Raw genomic sequence first — 26,579 nt, forward strand, 5'->3', positions numbered from 1 at the left:
GAAAGTGTACATTCTGCAATACATTCCCCTTAAAATTACTGCTCTAATATGGAACAAGTCTTTGTTTAGAACAGGAGTTATCATTTAAACCTTTTACAATGTCGTCAATCTTATTAGAACCCAAAGATCTCTAAACTCGCATATTAAAATATTTTAATAAAAGAGATGGGCTAAGAAGAAGATCTTAATTATTATATACGCTTCTTATTAATACGCTATTGTAGGCCTATATATTCAATGGGACTAGAAGTCCCATTTTAATGACTCACAAAAAACCATTTTACATGGAATGCCAGATTTTCGTACTCATAGATAGGTATTAGCATAGAGATACAATAGCTTAAGTAGATATCCCATGGTATAGGGTGTTTATATCGCAACTTTTACTGTTATCTCAAGCCGATTACTGTCGATTATTGTCTATTTTTACTGTTTTGTTGGGGTGAGAATGTATGAACGGCACAATATGAGAGACTACTAGCGTCATAAAGCTTCACAGGGAAGAACTACCTGGACTATCAGCTTGAGATAACAGTAAAAGTTGCGACATAAACGCTCTATACCATGGGATATCTACTTATGCTATTGTTTCTCTATAGTATTAGCATTGATCTGCAGGATTCAATTGGTAGACGCATGATTAGTGTACACTCAAACTCTAAAAACCGGCCATCAATTAATTGCCTGTTATCAGCGTTTCTCTTACTAGGTTACTAAAGTTCAATGTGTACGACAAAGACAATAATGTTTGTAAATAGTCGATAATGCTTTCCATTGTCTCCTAATTATCTCACCAAAACAATGTCAATTTGGGCAAATTTGCAATGAAGAATCTCTACTATTATATTAATCTTCAACCTCATCTAGCTATGATATATTTATTACGTTCACTAAAATACGTAAGAATTCTCGTAAATCCACACATGACGTCGTTACATGCATTTTGTACAGAATGGGTTCAATTTTAAGATAAACTAATTATATCCCTAAGTAATTAGATAATTACTGCCCCAAATGTTCCCGTCATTCTGCTTTGTTAATTACTCATCAGATGTCATAGATTGTTCGATTTATCATATTTACGTATTAAGCCCTATGAATTGTGATATTAGTGCTTATCATCTCTTTTAATTTTCCATTACATTTTGGTTACATTTCTCATTACATTACGTCACTGGATCAATGTTACGAATTGACCAATGTACGTATTTGTTTATGTACTATCTAACTTGAATACTTTACCTCTACTATAAAATACTGTATTACACGTAATATTTTGGACTTTATCATTGACGATTTCTGTAATGAACCATTACCAGTAAAATTTGATAGAGGAATAGTACAAGCTAAGCTTAGTTTTCCTCTTTCAGATTATGAGGTATCTATTATTATTTATTTATACATTGATAGATACAATATAATTCTCAACAATGAATGATTGGGGAAGGAACAACAGGCTTAAAGCCCAAAACTGTTCCTTTCCCAAATTTGGATAGAAATTGTCCAAAAATAGGTTATGTTTATTAATAACTTCATTATAGATTATTGTAGGCCCTAATAATTGTATTCACAAGTAAAAAAATAACTTAAAAATAGAGTAAAGAGTAAAGAGGCGTCTTGATTTAAATAACTAGTTAAATACAAAATAATTGAAATAATGACGGATTTCAAAGTTGGAAAACTATTTGTTTTTCATATTCGAAGTATTTTTCTTCGATTAATTGAGGCGGTATGTAGTTCTATGTGCCCTTTTTCCGGAGATTGCTTTATTAGATTGGCCATCTTGTTCTGCATATAACCTGAAAATCTCAAACAAAATTTTGAAAACTGATGTTGGTACAACTGTTTATAAAAAGCTTTTTTAAGAAGGGATTTGGTGGTCAGTGAGACTATTGCTTCCTATGTTTCTGTCAAAACCTTCATCAAAGTCAAATAAGTTCACTATTAAGTTCATTAAATAAGTTATTATAAAGATAAATTTGCTTTTCGTTCCTTGCTGTGCTCTGAAAGCTTCAATACTGTGAATTTCAAACCTATGTAACCTGCTATGCATATTTCAATTTTGATTTTTTTCAACATATATAGTTTAATAAAATGATTGAAACCTTTTTTATATGTATATAAATTATTAATTTAAGAGAAATACAGTATTGAGCATTGAATAACATGTGTTTTCTAGTTGATCAAACTCAAATTTGTACAGAATAAATTTGTCTTTGGAAAAAGGGCACTTACAAGCAACTTTTCAAACATATTTACTGAAATTAGAAATATAATCATGTATCATTCTCGATAAACATGATATCAATATAATGAAATTTGTTTTGGTACTAACAGAATGTTTAATTCAATCATAAAATACATTGATCCGTCCAAACTAAAAACTTAAATGCGATTTTCTCAAAAACACAATATTTGCTCTATGTGCCCTTTTTCAGTATACCGCCTCAATTATTGTTTATTTACTTATGTTTGTAAATAGAAGAGTATACTCATGATTCCTCCCAGCTACTTAATATACTTTTAGGCCTTGTTGCACAAAAGCTTGTTAAATTTAAATCATGATTAAATGTCACGAGAACCAATCAGAGAAGCCTTTTTTTCAAAAAAGTCTTCCTTGATTGGTTCTCATGGCATTTAATCATTATTAAAATTTAACATACTTATGTGCAACCAGGCCTTAGAATCTGACTTTCTTAGATTGAGCTACACCATTCGTTAATGATATATTGCTTAGCCAAGAAAATACCGTAGCAAGAGTATTTTATTTCAAATGAATTATCATTTTGTGTTCACTGTCAATTAAAATATTGCAACGTCTCATGACTCCTTCCATCAACAGTTCATAACATTAAGTTTCTAATTCAAATGGAAAGGTAAAGATAAATTAAAAGTGATTCTTTCTTCCTTTATCTCTCTCTCTCTCTCTCTCTCTCTCTCTCTCTCTCTCTCTCTCTCTCTCTCTCTCTCTCTCTCTCTCTCTACCTTTCTCTAATTCTATCTCTCTATCTAGACGCCAATTAGGGGAGTTGCCATCCTTTGGAGCCTTCTATTTGGTTGAATCGAAACATTAGGAAGAACAAAAATAGCATGTTGGAGTTGGTAACTCGAGCTTGTGTTTACACACTGGAGAATCCTTTGGACTCGGTTTGACTTGAGTCATCACAGACGACATCTTTATAAGAACACACGTAAATAGACCAGACAAGATATTGATAGATTTGTTATTAAGTTTGTACACAGTCCTGCCAAATGTAGATCAATTTATTGTAGTAACTGAGGGTTTAAAAATGGGGTTTGCGTAGTACAGTATGATACTATAGTAAATAGTATTGAGAAGAATTTCTTTTTGCTGGTGATGCCTAGATTTCATATTTTATTTTGTTCAAGTATATGTATTAGTAATAATGTTTATTTGTTTATATTTTTAATGATATGTCATATTATAAAGAGTTTATAATATGTCTTGAATATTCTAATTAACAATAAATGGAATTGAATTGAATAAATAAGCTACTACTATACTACTAGTAGTTCTGTGAACAGTAGACCTCACGCAGTATTCTCATCCACAAGTACCTGATTAAAACTATAGACCTTATGGAAATACAGCAATAGACTGGCTTCTCCACACATCTGTGTAATCACTTGTCAGCTGATTTATGATGAATAATTCTATAGTCTGATTTTTACTCTAATATTGGCGTATGAAGGAGGCTCCTTTTTCCTTTTATATTATCCTTGAAATGCGAAATTTCCAAAAACCTTGTATATACGTCGACGCGCAATTAAAAAAGGAACATACTTGTCAAATTTCATGAAAATCTATTACCGCGTTTCGCCGTAAATGCGCAACATATAAACCTTCAAACATTTGAACATTAAGAAAAATGCCAAACCGTCGACTTGAATCTTAGACCTCACTTCGCTCGGTCAACTAATCCTGCATTACACTATTTAGATAGCATGAATGGTTCCAAGGATAAAAAATCATGTTTTTGGTCTCAGGGGACCTTGAAACGTACAACTTTTCAAAAGAAAACTTGAAATTGGGGTACATTAGATTTGTTTTGGAAAGCAATACTTTTCTTACCTATAATTCTATGGTACCTTTTTTGCAAAGCAATTCTTTTCTTGACCATGGTAGTAATGGTTATTTGAATAATAGGACAAGGAAAGTAATATTTCAGTTACCTCTTACAAAAAGTTACTAACGGACTCGATACTAATTCTGAGTAGCCTATATAATATTAAGATAGCACCAACGTCATAAGAAAAATACTTTAGTTATCTCTTACTTGATTCAGGAGTAAAAAATCTCGATCATCGATTTGATGTTTTAGAATAACTAACAAAAAATAAAAATTGTAGGAGGATTCCACATCAATGATCTTGAAAATGAAAGAGCGTGACCAACTTTCTATTAGAAAATTCCATATCAATGATCTCGAAAATGAAAGAGTCTGTCCAACTTTTTATTAGAAAACCCAACTTTTCTCAACTCAATCTAGGAACAATATTGGCTCTGAAGTTCCAGTTTCAATTAATTATTCAAACTTACTACTGAAAGCAAGCAGTTTCCCTGCGTTGCGTCGAGGACATGGCAAAAAAGGGGCCACGCAGTTTTTACAACGTGTAAAAATGGATCACCTTACCGTGTTGGAGCCGACCGAGTATTTTGTTCACTGGAGCATGTTGAGCATGCATGAACAATACTGATGTAGGTAGGGGAAAGTGAGAGGAGAGAATAGGAACCCTGTTTTTGGAATGTGTTAGAGCACTCACAACGTGAGGTCAACTGAAGTTGGGGTTTAAATTTGTTTAAAGATAAAGCCCAGACTTGTCTACTAGAGCACACTGAAACACAATACACTGAAAAATGCAACATTTAAATCACCCTCATCCCCTTAGCACATGAGTTAGGAATGGGGACTTTTGATATGTTCTTCTCCTAACTAGTCTTAACAAAGCTTCAAAGTCGAAAATTGTTTTTAAAACATTCCCTCCAAATTCCTTTGACAATTGGTCTATTGTTGCAAAAATGGAGATTTCACAATCAACACTAAAGCTGCTGCAAAAGGTGTAGGTAAAAACGTAAAAGTGTGAAATTATACATCAAATTGAAGAGAATTCAATGCTCTATAAGTTCATAATCAGCATAGATTTTTTTCATCGATTTTTAAAAATTTATAAGAGAAAAATTGAAAAAAATAGAGGCAAACGTGTTTTTTATGGTAAATTAGTCTGAACGCACAAATTATGAAGTTTAAGATGTACTCCTTTTTACGCTGAAAATGGGACCCAGTTCCTAGAAACGCGTCAAGACTGGACGTAACAGTGTAGTACAGTACAGTTGACAGAATCCAAGGTCAGGGCAGTGGACTGTGAATGATAGTTGGTATTAATATCTACAAATAAATCTTTGAATTCTGTGCATAAAAATACTGAAAGCTTGAAGTGTGGTAAGTACGCCAATAAAAGACTAAATGAGTCAACAAGATAAGATTTAATAATAATAAAATAATAATAGGCAGATGGCCACATACAAAAACAATTGCAAGTAGATTGAGTTGAGAAATCTTGGGATAATTACCATGTGATAAAAAACGTTAGAGAAATACAAAATTTAAATGAGATTAGGTCAATGACATTAATGACCATTGAAGCCGACAATAATTGAAAAGGTAATATTAATGATACCTGAATTGCGAATATAAATTGAGTGCTATAATGAAAAGTTATTGCTGCAAAGTTCAATCTTAATGATCTACAAAAGGAATAATAATAAATGACAATAAGCTGTAGATAGTGCTCAACAAATAGAATACATTGAAATATAGGCGGCATAGGCCTTCAGTAAATTAAATGTCAAGTTAGACATCAATTGAACAATTAATAGGCGTCAGTGGCCTCAGTGAATTGAATGTCAAGACATACATCAATAGTACAAAAGGAATAATAACAAATGACAATGAGCTGTAGATAGTGCTCAACAAATAGAATACATTAAAATATAGGCGGCATAGGCCTTCAGTAAATTAAATGTCAAGTTAGACATCAATTGAACAATTAATAGGCGTCAGTGGCCTCAGTGAATTGAATGTCAAGATAGACATCAATAGTACAAAAGGAATAATAACAAATGACAATGAGCTGTAGATAGTGCTCAACAAATAGAATACATTAAAATATAGGCGGCATAGGCCTTCAGTAAATTAAATGTCAAGTTAGACATCAATTGAACAATTAATAGGCGTCGGTGGCCTCAGTGAATTGAATGTCAAGATAGACATCAATAAAACCATTAATAGGCGTCAGTGGCCTCAGTGAATTGAATGTCAAGATAGACATCAATAGATCAATTAATAGGTGTCGGTGGCCTCAGTGAATTGAATGTCAAGATAGACATCAACAAACCAATTATGTAATAAATACGTAAATGAAAATTGAATAGAACGATTTACGTAACCTGAATAAAACTTGAAGAGGAGATGCAGCCAGGCAGACAGGCAATGAATCCGCAATACCCAACGGAACAGGACATCAGCAAGCGACGATGTGATCTGGCCATGCGATGACAAGAATGGAAGCGTCCACCACAGCAGGCAAATCCCCCAGTGGAAATGTAAGCAAGAGCATGTAGAATTCCAAACGAATAATCCGACCTTCAAGTTGTGGAATTTTTAGATTGATTTCCAAACGGTAGAGATGATGAACTTGAAAGTTTGAGTTACACGAGGTGAAGCCAATTGTTAGAAGAATGGCAATTGAAGCCCACACGAGGTTGTGAACTTGACAAAGTTTATCAGTGTAAATATGCGAAGAAATTGATGAATAATTGAATCACAATTGAAGAATAGAATAAACGAATTAATTTGAAGAATAATTCACTTTAAAAACGTTCCGTGGATCAGATAAATAGCGATAAATGCCCACACGAGGTTGCAATTTTGACAAAGTTTATCAGAGTAAATATGTGAAGAAATCGATGAATAGTTGAATCACAATTGAAGAATAGAATAAACGAATTAATTTGAAGAATAATTCACTTTAAAAACGTTCCGTGGATCAGATAAATAGCGATAAATGCCCACACAAGGTTGCAATTTTGACAAAGTTTATCAGAGTAAATATGTGAAGAAATCGATGAATAGTTGAATCACAATTGAAGAATAGAATAAACGAATTAATTTGAAGAATAATTCACTTTTAAAAAACGTTCCGTAGATCAGATGAATTTGGATGAAAAGTTTAGACTGGGCGCGAGATATGCACACACCGACTAGACTCCATTGAAAGAACAAGAAGCTAGCTAAAGGCACTAGCAACAAAAAGGGAAGGCAGAAATGTCAGCCACGTATGTGAAACGTTTACAAACGTTTGGTGAAAAAGTAGCAAATATCTAGAAAGTAAGATGCCTAAAGACAAAATAAATTCCAAAAAAATTGAATAGTACAAATATTAAAATTGCAACGGCAAATAACCTGATGAATAATGTGAATGATATAGGAAATCAACTTGATTAAAGCAGTGCCGTAGAACCGTGACTGTGACGTCACCGGACAGCGCAGACGGACAAAATGATGACATGATGTCTACGTAGTAGTGGAACGAGTAACAAGTGGAACCGTTACAATAAATGCTTTGTCAGATTTTACAACAGTACTGATAGTACTGATACTATACAGCATAATAAATTACTGTAGGTAATTTACAGCGTAAGTAGGTATCTTACTGAATTGTTGTAAAATTAAATTCTATACTTATTAGATTAATATTAACAAATAGCTCTAGTTAGGATGAGAACTTTAGACGAAACAAAAATAGTAATTATCTAAAAAATGCCAACCTAATCGATGTAGAGAAAGGTTTCAAATCTGATCTAAACATCTTCAAAATGTCCCCAACTTGAGATTTTCTTTCAATTCAATGAAAAAAAAAACCCACGATTCATAAAATATGAGAATACGCAGCTGAAATTTAGCAGCCCCTTGATATTTCCTGACCTATATAAAGCATTGTTTTATTGAATCGAAATTTATAGACTTGAAAAGGAGGCAACAAACTCTTATCAACGATCAAAGACAAGGGACTATACCTCCACCCCCACCACCACAAAACCCTCTAAATCACAAACCCCTACTAAATCCCATCCCCAGCTCCAACCATTCGATCTTATCTGATAAAATTCAAATAAAACCTACACTGCGCACGAGCAACTTTTTCTCTATAAACAACAGGTCTTGAAGAGGAAGGACTTAACCTGGTGAAAGGGCTAGACAAGTTGTCAAGTCAAGAGAACACCTTTTGTAACAGAATATCATAGACACAGACTGAGGTGTGAGTGCGTGTGTAACTTATGAGGGGAAAATATCAATAGAAAGAGGGAGAAGGAGAACCAGAGAAGGAGAGGGTAAAAGGAAACAAGAGAAAGATTGATTATTGGCTGTCAAGTGTGCAAAGTATGTAGAGCTACGACCAAGCATTATGACTGATTAGGCATAGAAAGCGAATCAAGATAGGGTTGAAAAGAACGAATCAACAGAATTAAACACAAATATTTGAACGGCAGTCATTATTTTCGAGTAAGAATTGATATCCTTATAAGGGGAGTCTAATTATTTTAGTCACGAAAACGGAAGTAGAATACATGGATATAGTACTCGCTCATTCTCTCGGAATAATTTTGGCTGATTAGACATTCTACTAGGTACTAGGTACTAGGTAAAATCTGATGTCTGTATTGTAATCTGGAACAAGGAGAGGCGTGTGCTCAGATAGGAACAGAATTGAAATTATGTAGAGTGCTAGTAAAGAAATTTAGAGTTTAGACCTCTAAAGTTTGTAATCTAGACACTTCTCTTTCTCGCTTTGCTCCGTTGCCAGATCGTCTTTTAACGATGTAGAATTAATAATTAATTAGGCCTAACAAAATATGTCATCAATATTATGAAAAATCATTATTAGTCCAGTCAAAGAAAGGTCATAGAGGGAAATGTTTGGAAGACAATTTTTGACCCCGCAGTTCTGTAGTAAGGAGGTAAGCATATCAAAAGTTCCCCACCCCTACCACCTATGCTGAGGGGGTGGGGGTGGTTCAAAGGTACCATTTTTTGGTTTCTCGCATATAACTCGAAAATTATGTATCTTAAGTGCGTATAGATTTACGCGCCGCGAACATGAGCAATTCACTTTTAATCAGCTGATGCCAAGCTTTTTATATCCGTATCTTACCGTTTCTGTAAAAACACAGATATAGACCTAGTTATAATAATTATAATAATAACAACATAAATACATAATTACAATAATTACATAATCACAATATTAGAAAATTCAATTTGATTTCCTCGGAGAATTTATATAAATTTAGATAGTTATTTATTTATTATTTATTAGGTTATCAAAAACAATACAACGATCGCAAATGAAAAAAACAGGCTATTGCCCAAAACTTCTTCAATTTCCCAATTTAGTTTCATATTGTCCAAATATTATACATAGGATATGTCTATTTTAATTTCTACACCAAATCAAAAACTGAAAATATAAAGTAGAATAAAACAAACAATTTTAAATTTGAATGGATTGATAATAAAACTTTCGTAAACCATGAAACAAACTCTAAATTCACAAAATAAAGAATAAAACCACTTAAATTTTGAGCTCGATAATAACACATAAAATTAAATGAGAATAGTACCTTTCATCGAAAAACCTCATTTGACCTCTTTTAAAAACAACCAACTTTTAAAAATTATTTAAATGAATGAAAAATTTAAAAAAATCACAATATATTTCAGCACTTTTCCAACTTCAGGAAAATAACAATTCATTTAGTTAGTTATCAAATTTTGTCTCCAGTATTCTTGAAGCAGAGGCCGCAGTATTTGACTGGATTCACATAAATGTGAATTAAAACAATTGAAATCATCAATGACACCTGATTCTTGGATAAGTTAACCTGACTTATTTTCCCAGGATCTGGCAGTTGAATCGCAGGATACGATTGAAATAGAGCCGCTACTTTTTCACTATCCTGTTGCGATGAATGTTTTTCATTCGTAAAAAATCGGTTACGCTGTTGCCGACTTCTCACAATTGTTTGTCGCTCAAATTGACCACTTTTTTCAGCGCCGACCTTTGCTTCTATTTGACCTTGAGGTCATAGAACAACACTGACTTGATAGGTTAATGCTCATTTTATAGAGGCTCGTCTCAGAGCAAACTACTTTGGTACTTGGTGTCTAACCGTTGTTTTTTTCACCCACTAAAGTTGCTCAGCTAATATTTACATAGACAACGATCTCATTTATTAGCCCTACATACTCTTCGAGCATAGTACAGTACATAGGATAGAATATATAGTATACAGATAGTATATGGTATAGTATACAGATAATATATAGTATAGTATACAATATTTACTAACCTTGCATACTCCTCTCCCATTCACCTACTTCTCAATTGGCTACTCAGCTCCTTCATGCGAAAAATATGCTCTTGTTAAAGGTTGAGAAATTATTCTTTCATCTGCCGGTACTTAATTGATGGAAAGTTTGCTATAATTGCAGTAGTTAGTCTGCGCAGTAATTGACTCACTGATCTTTATAAACTAAACTGTAGTTGTGCAGTTTTTCTTAATGTTTTGACTTTCTGTTTCCTACAAAGGTCGAAAATGAAGGTTTTTGTTTCTTGTTGGAATGTTTTTGGGGAAATTGTTGGAGTGTGTTAGATAATAGTATTAGATTGGATGTTTAAAGTGTGAAAGTGGTTTTAGAAATGCCAAATTATAACATAGAATTATTGTCTCTTTCTTGTTCAAGGCTACTAATATTACAAAAAAAAATGAAAATCAAACTACCCTTTTTAAATAAAAATATAAATCTTAGTATCCTTTTTTAAATTATTCCGTCACGACATGTTTCGGCTATTAATACCATTATGTCGTGACGAAATAATTTAAAAAGGGTACTCAGATTTATATTTTAATTTATATTCAAAAGTAGTACTACAGAAAAAAGACAATTAGATGCGAATTACCCTTTTAACATTTATTTTTATTTTCTACAATTTTATTCAACTTTCTAGTCATTTTCAAGTGTGAATGAACAAACTAATTTATTTTCCTTTTATAATTTATATGTATAACATGGACTTTAATCTTGAAACATCCAAGTTTTATATTAATTCATTCATCAAGTTTTGTATTATAGTCCGGGCGCAAATGTCATTCCGTGGACATTTTTGAGTAACAGACGTGGAAGATGTCTCAATTTCTTCGTTAGGTCTAGCTTAATAAGGATCGTGATGATGATGAGTCGAAATCACTGGCAAACACCTCGGAAACAAGATGGCCGCCAAAATTTCCAGGGTTTTGCTATATCGCTTGTATTTCAATAACCGTTCAAGATATTCAACCGTTTTTTTAGACGAAAATATTTTTAAAATCTTCCTCTACAATTTTTGTTTTATAAATAGTTGACTTATCATCATCACGATCCTTATTATGCTAGACCTAACGAAGAAATTGAGACATCTTCCACGACTGTTACTCAAAAATGACCACGGAGTGCCTTATTCATGACATTTGCGCCCGGTCTATTATACAAAACAGTAATGCGATGTTTATCTTAATAGAAAGACTTTTGAGGTTTGGATAAGCGAAACTACCAAGTTTTATATTCATTTATTCATAAAGTGTTGTATTGTACAAAACAGTAAAAGATATTCATTCATTTATTTGATATACATATAAAAAGGCTTATTAAAATGTGCGATGATGTTCTTAGTAGCAACACTTTTGAGGTTTGGGTAAGCGATTTGTGATTTCAGTTTACTTGAAATATTCGACTGAGTAACTGTCAATGTTGTAGAACCGTTCCATAATGGAATAAAAATATAACTATAGAATTTGACAATATATTTGTGTCTTAATTTCAGTTTACTCGTATTCGACCAAATCTGTATTTTAGTTTATTGTACGTTTAGGAATAGTAACGAGTAAATTTTAATTCTTATTTGACTCTAAAAATTTTATTTTTTCGTATTTTTCAGATGTCAATATTATATTAATCCACATCCATGGGTTCCGGCACTGGAAGGCGTCATCACCTTCTTTGTTTTAGCGAATTTCACGTTGGCAACTTTTATGGATCCAGGAGTGATCCCGAAAGGTCAGTTAAAAATATTTCTTTCAAAATACAAACATGAAAAACTCATGAAAAAAACTGGTTTGGCGCACTCACACAACTTCCCTTGCCGTTATTAAAATTGATCACCTGACGCTAGTGTTGACGCGCATCTCAAGTCTACTACTATTCAAATTTCGAAGATCTGAGCCAGCTGGTGACAGGACAATAACGCTGGAAACACACGAGGTCTGCTATCTCTTCATAGTGAATGATTTAATAGAATCAACAGTTGCAATCAGTTTGTAATTGAATAATCACATTTTCTCGAATTTCAAGCTTATTTTCAATGTTAGGTGAAAATGTTACTGAACATTAATTGTAGAGATTTTCATGCTTAATCTTTTCCACTTGATTTTTTTCGTTTAAATTGTATCTGAAGCCTGATAATTGGGAATCCAAAATCAAACTTTGCATAGATGTGATTGATTGAGTACTTTATTTATGTAGATTACAATATATACTGGCTTATACACTTATATACAATAGCTTACAATACAGCAAAATTATAGATGAATTTACATAATATAGACTAAGAAAATAATTATTGAACTGTATATGATATGAAAAAGCAATTTGTAATATAATAACTATAGATAATAATTATATTGTTATGCATCTACATAAATTGGCGGAGCTTTGGACCTATCAATGTCCATTGATATGTGAGGGAGCTCCTGAAATGTTTACAGATATTGGACTTATGGCAGTTGATAGAGCTTATCGATGACTATTTTAGGTATACATTTTTATCAAAATCGTTGGAGCTGTTTTCTAGAAAATCGCGAAACCCCCTGTTTTTGACAACATTATTGCCATTTTATCCGCAATCTTGAATCGCATTTGATCGAAATTGTTCGTGTCGGATTCTTATAGTGTAAGGACGTTAAGTTCCAAATTTCAAGTCATTACGTTAATTGAGAGATGAGATATCGTGTACACAGACGCACATATACACTCATACAGACACACACATACACTCATACAGACACACACATACAGACCAATACCCAAAAACCATTTTTTTGGACTCAGGGGACCTTGAAACGTATAGAAATTTAGAAATTTGGGTACCTTAATTTTTTCGGAAAGCAATACTTTCCTTACCTATGGTAATAGGGAAAGGAAAGTAAAAATGTAATTACCGTACATAGGTACGTAGTTTGATAAATTAAGAAACTTCTTCAAGTTATCCTTCTCATTATATTGTTAGCTCCAATGAATGTAGAATATGCGTATTCTAAAAACAGTGGTGTTAATATTTCAACAGTTTTTCCAAGATATTTTTAACAATTTTCATATTCAATAGTATATTATGAACACTGTTTGTCTAATAACACTGTAAATTAATATAAATTTTATCGCAAATTACTCCATGAATGATAAATATGATAGCAAGTTAATGATTAGTAGGTCAATGTTCTTATTCTTGAACTATTTAACACAGTAAGTAGAAAAAATCAATGGACTCTCAAGATGAAGCCATATAGAACCTTAGACATATTTTACTTTCCTTCAACTAAGTATATACTAGCATATAAATATATGCATATACTAGAATATATATAGTGAGGTCCACGTTATAATGGCATTTCCTTCAACTAAGTATATACTAGCATATATATGCATATACTAGAATATATATAGTGAGGTCCACGTTATAATGGCAGTGGAGAAAGATAGGAGAACAACGTTGCCGAACCTCTGTCGCAGTAGTTTTTCTACACTAGAATAATTCAATGACACATAGCTCTAGCTTCGGCCATTCAATCATAAATGAACCTATAGTGAAATTCTTTTCAAACTTTCAGAATTATTTTTAATAGGTATCATTGCTTCCAATTCAATGAATGCTGACAGTTATAGTGAGGTCCACGTTATAATGGCAGTGGAGAAAGATAGGAGAACAACGTTGCCTAACCTCTGTCTTGTCAATGCCTTCTATAGACGGTAGTTGATACAGGCTTATTGATGTAATATTAACTTTTCCCACAGTTACGTTGAAAAGTGGCCATTGCTGCACTGATTACAGAACGCAAAGAATCACTTTTCCGCTCTAGTGCGGGAAAAATTTTTCTGCACTCCAGATTTGCAACATGGCAACGCAAAATACTTAGTAAGTTATATGGAGCACCAGTGCAGCAAAATCAAAATGAAGTTGGTAACAGTGACTGCTGTGGCTGCTATAGTGAGCAGAGGTGCAACGAAGCACAACGCGCTAATTATTACTATTATATATTATAACCAAGGACAACGAGGATTTTAGGATTAAGGTTTTTATCAATAATAAAATTACACAGAAAAACATTTGATGGATTTCAGGCAATTTTACCCATAATTACCCACTTTTCATATTCAATGGTAACTGTAGGAAAAACTTAATGTGAAATACGTGCGCAAAGTTCCTCTGCTGCACTCAAGAAACCATTCCGCCCTCGCCTACGGCTCGTGCGTAAACGTTTCTTTCGGTGCAGCAAACTGTCACTTTGCGCACTAGTTGCACAAATAACTATTTCATTCTCGTTTAAAATAATCAATTATATTTTATTAAGCAAGAAGTTATATTTTTCTATAATTTCATAATGAATTTTCATAATTAAGTTAATTAATTATGAATTCTACTTTGTTAAAAGACGATCTGGCAACAGAGCAAAGCGAGAAAGAGATAGCGCTATCCGCTTTGTTGAATGATAGACAATGATAGCAATACCATTGCTAATCAAACACATTCTCCACATCATACTTTATTAAGCAAGAGATTTTATTTTTCAATAATTTCATGATGAACTTTTACAATTAAGATGAAATATTTTTTTATTTATTAATTCTACATTGTTGAAAGACGATCTGGCAACAGAGCAAAGCGAGAACGAGATAGCGCTATGCAATTTGTTGAATGATAGACAAGGATAGCAATACCATTGCTAAGCAAACACATTCTCCTCCTCCACATTCTCCACATCATACTTTATTAAGCAAGAGATTTTATTTTTCAATAATTTCATAATGAATTTTTACAATTAAGATGAAATATTTTGTTATTTATTAATTCTACATTGTTGAAAGACGATCTGGCAACAGAGCAAAGAGAGAAAGAGATAGCGCTATCCGTTTTGTTGAATGATAGACAAGGATAGCGATACCATTGCTAATCAAACACATTCTCCTCCTCCACATTCTCCACATCATACTTTATTAAGCAAGAGATTTTATTTTTCAATAATTTCATAATGAGTTTTTACAATTGAGATGGAATATTTTGTTATTTATCAATTCTACATTGTTGAAACACGATCTGGCAACAGAGCAAAGCGAGAACGAGATAGCGCTATCCGCTTTGTTGAATGATAGACAAGGATAGCAATACCATTGCTAATCAAACACTGCCATTATAACGTGGACCTCATAGTAGCTGTGAGAGTGTGTTCTATATAGTTATATATGTTTGTATTCTATATGAAACTTTCCGTATACTAAAATAATTATTATTGTCTGTATTTTTCAGTATTTTCAGTAGTAGTGAGAGTGTTTTGTTTATACAGGCTTTAGTTTTATGTGTTAATATTCTATATAAAACTCTCCGTATAACATAGTTTGTTGTATGTAAGATTCAGTAGTAAAGACGTCTGTATTTTTCAGTAGTAGTGAGAGTGTTTTGTTTATACAGACTTTAGTTTTATGTGTTTTATTCTATATAAAACTCTCCGTATAACATAGTTTGTAGTATGTAAGATTCAGTAGTTAAGACTGTATCACTAGAGTGCCAAAACCAAAACTGCTCATTGGTCAAGTGAGACAGTCTCTTCTAATATTCTTTTCTACGCTACATTAAGCAACCCATTTTCTATTTCGAACATTTCCTGACACATCCTGGATAACTTTCAGTTTTTTCTCTCTAGAGTCGGCAGAATTAATTTAAATATGACACACTCCAGTACAGTTCTAGTCTGGATGCTATATCTCATGTTTTGATGAGCAAATTTGAAAATATATCTATTTCAGTAGGCCACTACTGGTTTTTCTTTATTATTATTTTATTCCAAAAAGAAAGTATATACTCTCGATGACTATATTTCAATGTTTTATCTCTTGATAACTTGAAATTAGGGAACATAGTCTATTTTAATTTTTTTCTGTAGGTAAGTTTTCTTTAAGGTGCGTACAGATATACGCGCCGCGAACATGAGAAATTCACTTTTAATCAGCTGATTATAACTGTATTTTTACAGAAACGGTAAGATACAGATATAAAAAGCTTGGCATCAGCTGATTAAAAGTGAATTGCTCATGTTCGCGGCGCGTAAATCTGTACGCACCTTTAGAAAGATTGAGTCCGAAATATTTTTGGCTGTAGTTCAATTAAATAATGGGATATAATTATTATGATTGATGTTTACAATGGACGACCTCTGGTCGAGTAGTTTGACCTCCTATTTTGTAAACATTGAGTAGTTAACAACACTCATGTCTCCGTTGTGTCTACCATTGTTATGTAAAAATGATTGCTTTGATAATTTTGTCTCCCGATCATGATTCTTGAGATTTTTATTTTTGTCATACTCTTTCTCTATGTCCGTCTGTCTCTCTCTCTCTTTTGAGAGAAAATTATTGTTCACTTTTTGTAGACACAATGGCCCATATGAATAAAACCAGAGCAAATGCTCATGAGCAAGAGCATGGAGCATAAGGTTTTGCTCATGAGCAAAAGGTAGAAGCAAAAGAATTTGCTCATTTTTATATGAATAAGCTTCACCTTTTACTCTTACCTTATGCTCCTGAACTCTGGAGCAAATGCTCACGTATTTTATAGATTTTTCATCAGCTGATTCGCTTTTGTATCCTTAGTTTGTTTTTATAGCTCACGGAAGCGCTAAATATGCAAATAGGGTGCACCGCTTGTGTTTGCGTCGTCTGCTCTTGTTTTCTATTTATGAATATAGTTTTAGGTTTGTTGAGTTTAGAATTTTGAAATAATAGCGTGAAAAAATGTCATCTCTATAATAATCTTCAGCATATTCTTATAATATCAATAGCCTTCTTATAAGCGTCTACACTTTCATCTTCTTAAATACCTATTTCCTATTTTGTGATGGCTATCTTTATAACAGGTAGCTATCTTTTGTATTTATTCTTTTGTAGGAATAATGGTTGAATCTAAAAAGAGTTTTATAGTTCTCAACTATTGGTTGTGATCGTATCTGGTATAGTTTCCTCTTCCTGATATGAATTAGTTGAGCCATTTTACTATGAGCAAAAGGTGATAAGCTGCTCTAGACTAGACTCACCTTTTTTGAAGCATTTGCTTCAAAAGTTGAGCAAATGCTCTAGTTTATTCATACAATTTTGAGCAAAAGCTTTTACTTTTGAGCAAATGCTCAAACTATTTTTTTGATGAGCATGAGCAAAAGGTTTTGCTCACGTTTATTCATAGAAAATGAAGCAAATGCTCCATATTTTAGAAGTATAAGCAAATGCTCAACTTTATTCATATGGCCCATTATTCCACATTAATTGAAAAATTATACGTTGTAAAATTCGTTGAATAATTTATCTATAGTTATTATATTACAAATTACTTTTTCATATCATATACAGTTCAATAATTATTTTCTTAGTCTATATTATGTAAATTCATCTATAATTTTGCTTATTGTAAGCTATTGTATATAAGTGTATAAGCCAGTATATATTGCAATCTACATGAATAAAGTACTCAATCAATCAATCAATTCTTTAAAAGTCTTTTGAGAATAGCATTAATATTCTATTTTTATTCAAATGAATCTATAACGTTGATTTTTCAGTTCATTTGGAATTTAAGTAGTTCCAATTGTATTGTTTTATTCTTACAAAGCTCCATCTACATTACAATTCAATAATTCGATATTTTGATTGCATTCTACTATAATTTATTACAAAATATGGCTCATATCATTGAAGAATATTTATTTGTAATTTGTATTAATGATATGTTTCAATTGAACATCAAATTGTAACAATACGGCATTCGCTACTGAATCGTAATTTTCTTATGCCTATGAATTTTTATCAACCTAAACTTTGCCGTCAGTCATGAGCCATTCTGTGGTATATTCAAGTTCTGTGGTTCAAAATTAGTTTTTTGAAAGAGAGAATAAGAGAATAGTATGCTCGTACATTGTGGAATCTTCTAACAAATTTAGCATTTGCGTGACTTGATTTGCATGAAAATAGCTGTGTACATGTCTTATTGTTTTCTACTTATTGTTTCAACAAGTTATGTAATATAGTTACATTTGTCTTTTCAGACGCTCTTATTATCAGGTTTCATCTCATATTATTCTTTTGATTTTTCGACTTATCACCCACTTTAGTCAAACTTTGTTTTATAAGTGTTCTTTTCTAATATTGTTATTGAATTGGTTCAAACGTTAAATTTCTTCTTCTCCTCCTGTCTTCTTCTCTTTTCCTCTTGTCTCCTTCTCCTTTTTCTCTTCCTCTTTTTCTCCTCTCCTTGTCTTCTTCTTCATTTCTTCTTTTTCTCCTCCCCCTATCTTCTTCTTCACTTCTTCCTTTTTTCCTCCCCCTGTCATCTTCTCTCTTGTTTTTCTCCTCCTGTCTCCTTTTACTTTTTCTCCTCCTGTCTTCTTCTCTTCCTCCTCCTCCTCCTCCTCCTCCTCTTTCTCCTACTTCTGTCTTCTTCTTGTTCTTCATCATCTTTTTCTTCTTCTCTTCTTCTTTTTCTCCTCCTGTCTTCCTCTTCATATCTTCAATGTATATTTTTCAGAGACTTTTCGTGAAGGCTTTTCATTTCTTTCAATATTTGTATTTAAAATATTGCATTTTCAATTGTTTTACTTGTAGTATGTGTTAAGATAGCAATTATGGGATATTATACTTGTGCTCTCATATGTATCTTGAATAAATAAATATTTTTCTTCTCCATCTTCTACATCTTCTTCTTCTACTCCTCCTCTACCTGTCTTCTTCTTCTCTCCTCCTCCTCCTCCTCCTACTGTCTTCTTCTTCTCCTTTCCTCCTGTCTTCTTCTTCATATTTTTAATGTATATTTTTCAGAGAGACTTTTCGTAACGGCTTTTCATTTCTTTCAATGGAGTGATCCGTGGTCTAGTGGATAGAGTGCTTGCGTAGCAGCATGGAGATCCCGGGTTCGAACCCTCTCATTACCAAAAGTTTTTATCCAGATCACTCCCGTGTTATCGGATGGGCACGTTAAACTGTCGGTCCCGGCTGAAGTATGACAGTCGTGAGGCCCATTGACGGCTTAAATTATATATTCAGGCGGTGGGACCTTCCCGAAAGGGACTCCCCACCAACAAAAGCCATACGAATTTACTTTTTTTTTTATTTCTTTCAATATTTGTGAAAGAAAGAAAGAGAAAGAAAGAAAGAAATATTTATTGCCAAAATCATTAAACACAACTTTACAAATGTGAAAAATATAAAAATTTTCATATACAATACATTACAAAAACTTAAAATTAAAATATTTTCCATTTAAACATCGATTATAATATTATCATTGGCGTTACCAGCAAAACTAAATAGTTTGAGCGATGGCAACGAGTAATCAGTCGGCTATAATTAGTGGCTTGAGATTCAGTCGAAAATAGAAAAAATATAATAAAGAAAAAAGAAACATATGGAATGTATGAAAAACTAGAAAAAAAAATAAAATTTCAATCCGAAAAGAAGAAGTACTAAGAGTGAAATACTAAGAGAGTAGAAAAACTAGAATGAATTCATAATAATTTAAAAACTCAAAAGAAAAAGAGATGATTCATGTAATTATTAATCTACAATTCACTGTACATATGTAATTATAGTAACATTTAGTAACATAATGTAATTCATTTGTAGCATATATGCAATTCCTTTTGTAAGCAAAAAGAGGAAAACAATACAATACAGTACACATGACACAAAAAATAAAACTTAAACTCAGAGAGAGAAAAATTAATCTGGGAGTGTAGCCCTACTAATAATAAATTCAGAGGAACTGAGGAAGACAGTATATGTACATCAAATTAAAATATTTTAGGTATAATATCTTCTGTCTTTATCCAGCTTTCAATTTTTAATTTAAGTGCTTTTGTAGGTTTTCCTGCAATGAAATGTTCTGGCATAAAATTAATAAGCTTTTTTGTTGTATAGTTGAATTGTCTTCTGCATATAGTTAGATCTGTTCGAGGAACAAAGCATCTATTTACTGATCTAAAACTATAATTAGTTGAATGAGGTGTAAAAAGATGTATATGGTTGCTGATATATTTAACAAGATTTCTGATATACAGTTGCCTAACTGACAGAACTCCGAACTCCATAAAAAGTTGCTGGCTAGGGTACCTTCTATGCACTCCTAGTGCTGCCTTGAGTATACTCTTTTGAATAATATTTAGTTTATTGAAATGAGCATTAAAAGCACCACCCCAGACCCTAATTCCATACTGAAAAACTGATTGGGCGTATGCAAGATAGACCATTTTACTTAAAGATTTCTCTTTTAGTAAGCTCAGTTTATAGAATTTATGAATCATGAATTTCATCCTGCTACACATCTTATCTATATGCTTATTCCATCTTAGATTTGGGTCCAACGTGACACCTAAATACTTTGTTTCAGTTACCCTCTCTAACACAGGACATGGACAACTCATATCATCATTGTTGGGGTCATTCAAGCAAGTCCTTTTATGTACTCTAACTGCATTTACATTATCTATTTTGTCAGTTGGCTGTGTACTCGAGTTCGGAGAAAATGTCATATAAACACTTTTTTTATAATTCAATGTCAAAACATTCTTCACAAGCCAAGACCTCACCCTGCAAAGTCCACTGTTAGCAAGAGATATAACACTGTCCCACGAGGATCCAGTAAAAGCTAATACAGTGTCATCCGCGTAAGACAATATCCTACACCCCTGAATAGGAAGACTCAATAAATCGTCTATGTAAGCTAGAAATAGAATCGGGGATAATACTGTTCCTTGAGGTAGGCCAAATCCTGACAAAGCTATTTTACTCTCCCTTCCATTCAAATTAATCACTTGTGTTCTGTTTTCCAAATAACTAGCAAATAGTCTTAATACTGGACCACGAAAGCCATTTCCTTCAAGTTTCTCAAGCAGGTTTGAATGAGGGATGGTGTCATACGCCTTAGCCAGGTCCAGGAATACAGCTAAAGTTTTTTATTTGACTTATAGTTATTTGTTATTATATTTACAAGTTCAGCCATGGCATCCTCAGTGCATTTATTTTCTTGAAAACCATATTGATATTTGTTTATTAAATTGAATTTATTCAAGTATGGAACAACCTGTTGTTTTATAATTTTTTCAAAAACTTTGGATATATTACTTATAAGGCTAATTGGACGATAATTGGTTGGGTTTGTTTTATCTCCTGACTTGTGTAATGGAATTTGCTTGTATTTAAAATATTACATTTTCATTTGTTTTACTTGTAGTATGTGTTAAGATAGCAATTATGGGATATTATACTTGTGCTCTCATATGTATCTCGAATAAATAAATATTTTTCTTCTTTATCTTCTACCTCTTCCTCTTCTACTCCTCCTCTACCTGTCTTCTTCTCTCCTCCTCCTCCTCCTACTGTCTTCTTCTTGTCTTCTTATTTTTCTCCTCCTGTCATCTTCTTCATCATCATCTTCTTCTTTTCTTCTTCTTCTTCTTCTTCTTCTTCTTCTCTTCTTCTTCTTCTCTTCTTCTTCTTCTTCTTTTCTTCTTCTTCTTCTTCTTCTTCTCCTCCTCCTCCTACTGTCTTCTTCTTCTCTTCTTCTTCTTCTCCTCCTCCTACCGGCTTCTTCTTCTTCTTCTTCTCTTCTTCTTCTTCTTCTTCTTCTTCTCCTCCTCCTACCGGCTTCTTCTTCTTCTTCTCTTCTTCTTCTTCTCCTCCTCCTCCTCTCTTCTCCCCTTGTCATCCTCTTCTTCGCCATCTTCCTCTTTTTCTGCTCCTGTCTTTTTCTCTCTCCATCTTCTTCTCCTCCTCCTGTCTTCTTTTTCTCCTCATCCTCCTATTCCTGTATTTTTATTCTTCTCCTCCTCCTGTATTTTTCCTCTTCTTCTTCTTCTTCTCCTCCTCCTCCTCCTCCTCCTCCTCCTCCTCCTCCTCCTCCTCCTCTCTTCTCCCCTTGTCATCCTCTTCTTCGCCATCTTCATCTTTTTCTCCTCCTATTGATTTTCTTGCTCAGCCATCTTTGTCCATTGCCTACATCTACATCTAATCATTAATTGTTTGTATTTTTTATGAATGAGACTGATATTACTCACTTCTCCTCTTCTTCTTCGCCATCTTCATATTTTTCTCCACCTTCTACTGAATTTTCTTGCTCGGCCATCTTTGTCCATTTCCTCTACATCTAATTATCGACTGTTTGATGGAAATGTTTGATTTGGTTGCAGCTTCCCCCGTCCTTCTTCGCCCATTGCCTACATCCACATCTAATCATTGATAGTCAGTATTTTTTGATGAATGGGACTGATATTGTGTTGCAGCTTCCCCAGACGAGGACCGGGATGACGACTTTCGGTCGCCACTCTACAAGAACACGGAGATCAACGGCATCACGGTGCGCATGAAGTGGTGCGTCACATGCAAGTTCTATCGGCCACCGCGATGCTCGCACTGTAGTGTCTGCAATCACTGTATAGAGGTCAGTCAATCTGTCTTATCATAGTAGGTTTTTAATCATTGTATTGAATTAATGCAATAATACCGGGTGATTACAAATGAAATAGACAACTTCAATAGCCTGTACAAAATTAAACTGGTGTATTTCAACATAGTAAGTGATATAGGTTTGTAGGGAATTTCTTAAAGTTTATGTTGGTAGAACTGTTGCTGGCTATTGTTGGCTGCTCCGTGTTACAACAGCCAGTTTAGTTTAGCAATATGGCCGCTACTCAAGTGAAGAAAGCTTATTGTGTTCTTGAAATAGCCAAAACAAACTCTGTTACTGTTGTGCAGCGTCATTTCAGAACAAAATACGGTAAACCACCACCAACAAGGCAATCAATTTATGACTGGTATGAACGTTTTGAAAGCAGTGGATGTGTGTGTAAGAAGAAGAGTACTGGAAGACCTTCTGTTACAGAAGAAAAAATTGATAGTGTTCGTGATGTTTTTGTACGAAGTCCAGGAAAATCGACTAGATCAGCGAGTTTAGAATTGCAAATTCCTCAACCTACTGTGTGGAAAATTCTGCGGAAACGTTTGAAAATGACAACTTATAAATTGCAGTTAGTACAAAGTTTAAATGACAATGATAAAGTTGTACGTAAAAATTTTTGTCAAGAGATGCAACATTGTCTTGAAAATGACGACACATTGTTTAATCGCCTAATTTTCAGTGATGAATGCACTTTTCACATTAGTGGAAAAGTTAACAGACATAATGTACGAGTATGGGGAACAGAAAACCCAAGAGAGACTGTACAGCATATACGCGATTCTCCTAAAGTGAACGTGTTTTGCGCTTTATCTTGTGAAAAGGTTTACGGGCCTTTCTTCTTCCAAGAACCATCAGTAACCGGAAGAATTTATCTGGACATGTTAATGGTTTATGCCTCAACTCCATGAAGATAGTTGTAACTTCATTTTTGTACAAGATGGAGCTCCGCCTCACTGGTACTCAGACGTCAGAGGGTATCTGGATGAACATCTTCCTAGACGATGGATCGGCCGTGCAAGTGAGGAAAACGTTGTGTTTCAGCCGTGGCCACCTCATAGTCCGGACCTAACGCCCTGCGACTTTTTCTTGTGGGGCTATGTAAAAGACAGAGTTTTCGTACCACCGCTTCCTGTTGATATCGATGATCTTAAACAACGAATCACAAATGCTCTTGCTACAGTTAACCTTGAGATGCTTAGTCGTGTGTGGTCAGAATTTGACTACCGTGTTGATATCTGTCGTGTTGCAAATGGTGCACACATTGAACATCTGTAAATTTTCAATAAAAACTTCAAGAATTCTTCTATGTAATCATGTAAGTAATGATCTAAACTTTTAAATAATAAATTCTCTAAAAGCTATTCAAACTGTCTATTTCATTTGTAATCACCCGGTATAATAACTCCCTACCAATATTCTTGGATAAGAAACATACCGGTAATAGCTAAGGGCCGGTTTCCGAGCTCGGGATTTAGCCAAGTTCTAGACTTCAAACAGCTGGAGCCAGAAAATTGGCTTTCCAAAACGCGGCGTAGTCGTAGTCATAGTCATAGTCATAGTCACGTTTAAATTAAATTTCGGAAAACTAGAAAATTGAACACAAAATAAAATAAAGAGAAAATAGTATAAAGTTTCAGCTACTTCGAATTATTTAGGAATGTTTCATTTCGTCAAGGAAAAACGTTTCCAATTATAGAAATGAGAAATGAAGATTTATTTTGTTACAACTATTTACTGCGACTATGCCCCGTTTCGGAAAGCCAATTTTCTGACTCCAGCTGTTTGAAGTCTAGAACTTACCTAAATCATGAGCTCGGCTCGGAAACCGGCCCTAAAGCCGGTTATACGATGCCAACTGGCAAGACAATTGTCATAAGGAACTGACTGGCAAGACAATTGGCCTGTAAGTGCCTTATGACTATTGTCTCGCCAATTGCCATCGGCTAAAACTAGGCTTTAGTATAATTTTCAAATTGTCTGAAAGTCTTTAATTTACTCACACAGCTGTTATTTTTTCTAAATAATGGCCGAACATATGAAAGTGAAAACACTTAACAAACATTTATGACAACTAGACAGAGCTACAAAAAAAAAATAATGACAGTTTTTCAAATTCATAAAACAAAATGGTGGCCGTTTAAAATTGTATTTCTTAAATATCCAATTAATTTGAAACTTGAAAGGCAGTATTTCTACTGCACGAAAATTCTCTTTTTATTGCGGTGGATGCTCACTTGAGCTTTGATCTTGTGTTTGAGTAATGGGAAGTGTGTGGGTGATTTTATGAGATGATCAAACGTCCATGCCTACCGGCGTGATTCGAACCCACAACCAGTTAACGCTAGCCGATTGAAAGGTGAATCGTCTTAGTCGTCTCGGCTAACCTGGCCGACAATATGGTCAACACCACGAATTAAATGCACTGAATGTCCTGGACAATCCTGTGCACATTTCATCTAGCACTTTCACATTAGTAACTAACTTTTTCACTTTCAGGACGTTGCACATGGATGGGAAAAGATTTTCCATCAACGATTAGGAAATAGCAATTAGTGGGTTGGACGAAGAAGTTAGCGGAAGATTGAATTGACATTTTTTACTAAATATGTTATAACGTCGACAGCTCTCAACGTATCTAGGCCTACCTCTAACTGCTCTCATTAGGTAGGGGAGTAATCAGGCAGGCTACATGCCAGAGTAGCCAAAATTCGAAAAATAGAATCTTTTCTGCCTCAGTACACTTTTTGGACGTGCCTCCAGCTGAAACCAATGAAAACAGTTGATTTTTTTGTAATACATAATTTCTGTTTTCCTTGAGAATCATGTCTTTTGGAATGACCTAAACTAAATAATTTCTCGAAATTTGAGTAGCCTACAAGATGAAACCTATTTTCCTCAATAACTCAATTTTCTGTGATGACACATAATAAACTCGTTAACTTTCCCACCTTATGTACAGCCATGTAATCTGAAAATTCAATGACTCAATCATGAACCTCAAAAAATTCTTAAAATTTCATAGACTTCACTATTTTATCGTGAATTTTTATTATTATTCAGTGATTTGTGTTGAAAACATAGAGAAACAATAGCGTAAGTAGATATCCCATGTTGTAGGGCGTTTATGTCGCAACTTTTACTGTTATCCCAAGCCGATAGTTCACGTAGTACTTTCCTATGCAGCTGTGTGACGCTGGTAGTCTCTCAAATTGTGCCGTTCATACACTATCACCCCAATAAAACAGTGAACAAACATTTATGACAACTAGACAGAGCTACAAAAAAAATCTGGTGTGGCTCACTCACACAACTTTCCTTGCCGTTATGAAAATTGATCACCTGACGCTAGTGTTCCCGCGCATCTCAAGTCTACTATTCAAAGATTTGAGCCAGCTGGTGACAGGGCAATAACGCTGGAGACACACATGAGGTCTGCTATCTCTTCATAGTGAATGATTTAATAGATTCAACAATTATTTGAATAATCACATTTTCTCGAATTTAAAGCTTATTTTCAATTGTAGGTGAAAATGTTACTGAACATTAATTGTAGAGATTTTCATGCTCAATCTACTCTACTTGATTTTTTTCGTTTCAATTGTATCTGAAGCCTGATAATTGGGAATCTATCTGCATTGATAGGGCGAAGCTCCTGAAATTTTTACAGATATGGGACTTATGGCAGTTGATAGAGCTTA

The 26,579-nt window shown here is 33.7% G+C and overlaps 1 protein-coding gene across 2 annotated transcripts in view; it reads left to right on the top strand.

The window, feature by feature from the left end:
* LOC111044295 (palmitoyltransferase ZDHHC5-B) overlaps positions 1 to 26,579 on the top strand; it is a 71,073-nt gene that overhangs the window by 7,165 nt on the left and 37,329 nt on the right. For both annotated transcript variants that reach the window (XM_039436417.1, XM_039436418.1), the window contains exons 2-3: positions 12,058 to 12,176; positions 22,706 to 22,863. In XM_039436417.1, coding sequence (XP_039292351.1) covers positions 12,058 to 12,176; positions 22,706 to 22,863 — 277 coding nt within the window. The remainder of the gene's footprint in view (positions 1 to 12,057; positions 12,177 to 22,705; positions 22,864 to 26,579) is intronic.

The sequence above is a fragment of the Nilaparvata lugens genome, chromosome 10, assembly GCF_014356525.2.
Source record: "Nilaparvata lugens isolate BPH chromosome 10, ASM1435652v1, whole genome shotgun sequence".
Classification (NCBI taxonomy): domain Eukaryota; kingdom Metazoa; phylum Arthropoda; class Insecta; order Hemiptera; family Delphacidae; genus Nilaparvata; species Nilaparvata lugens.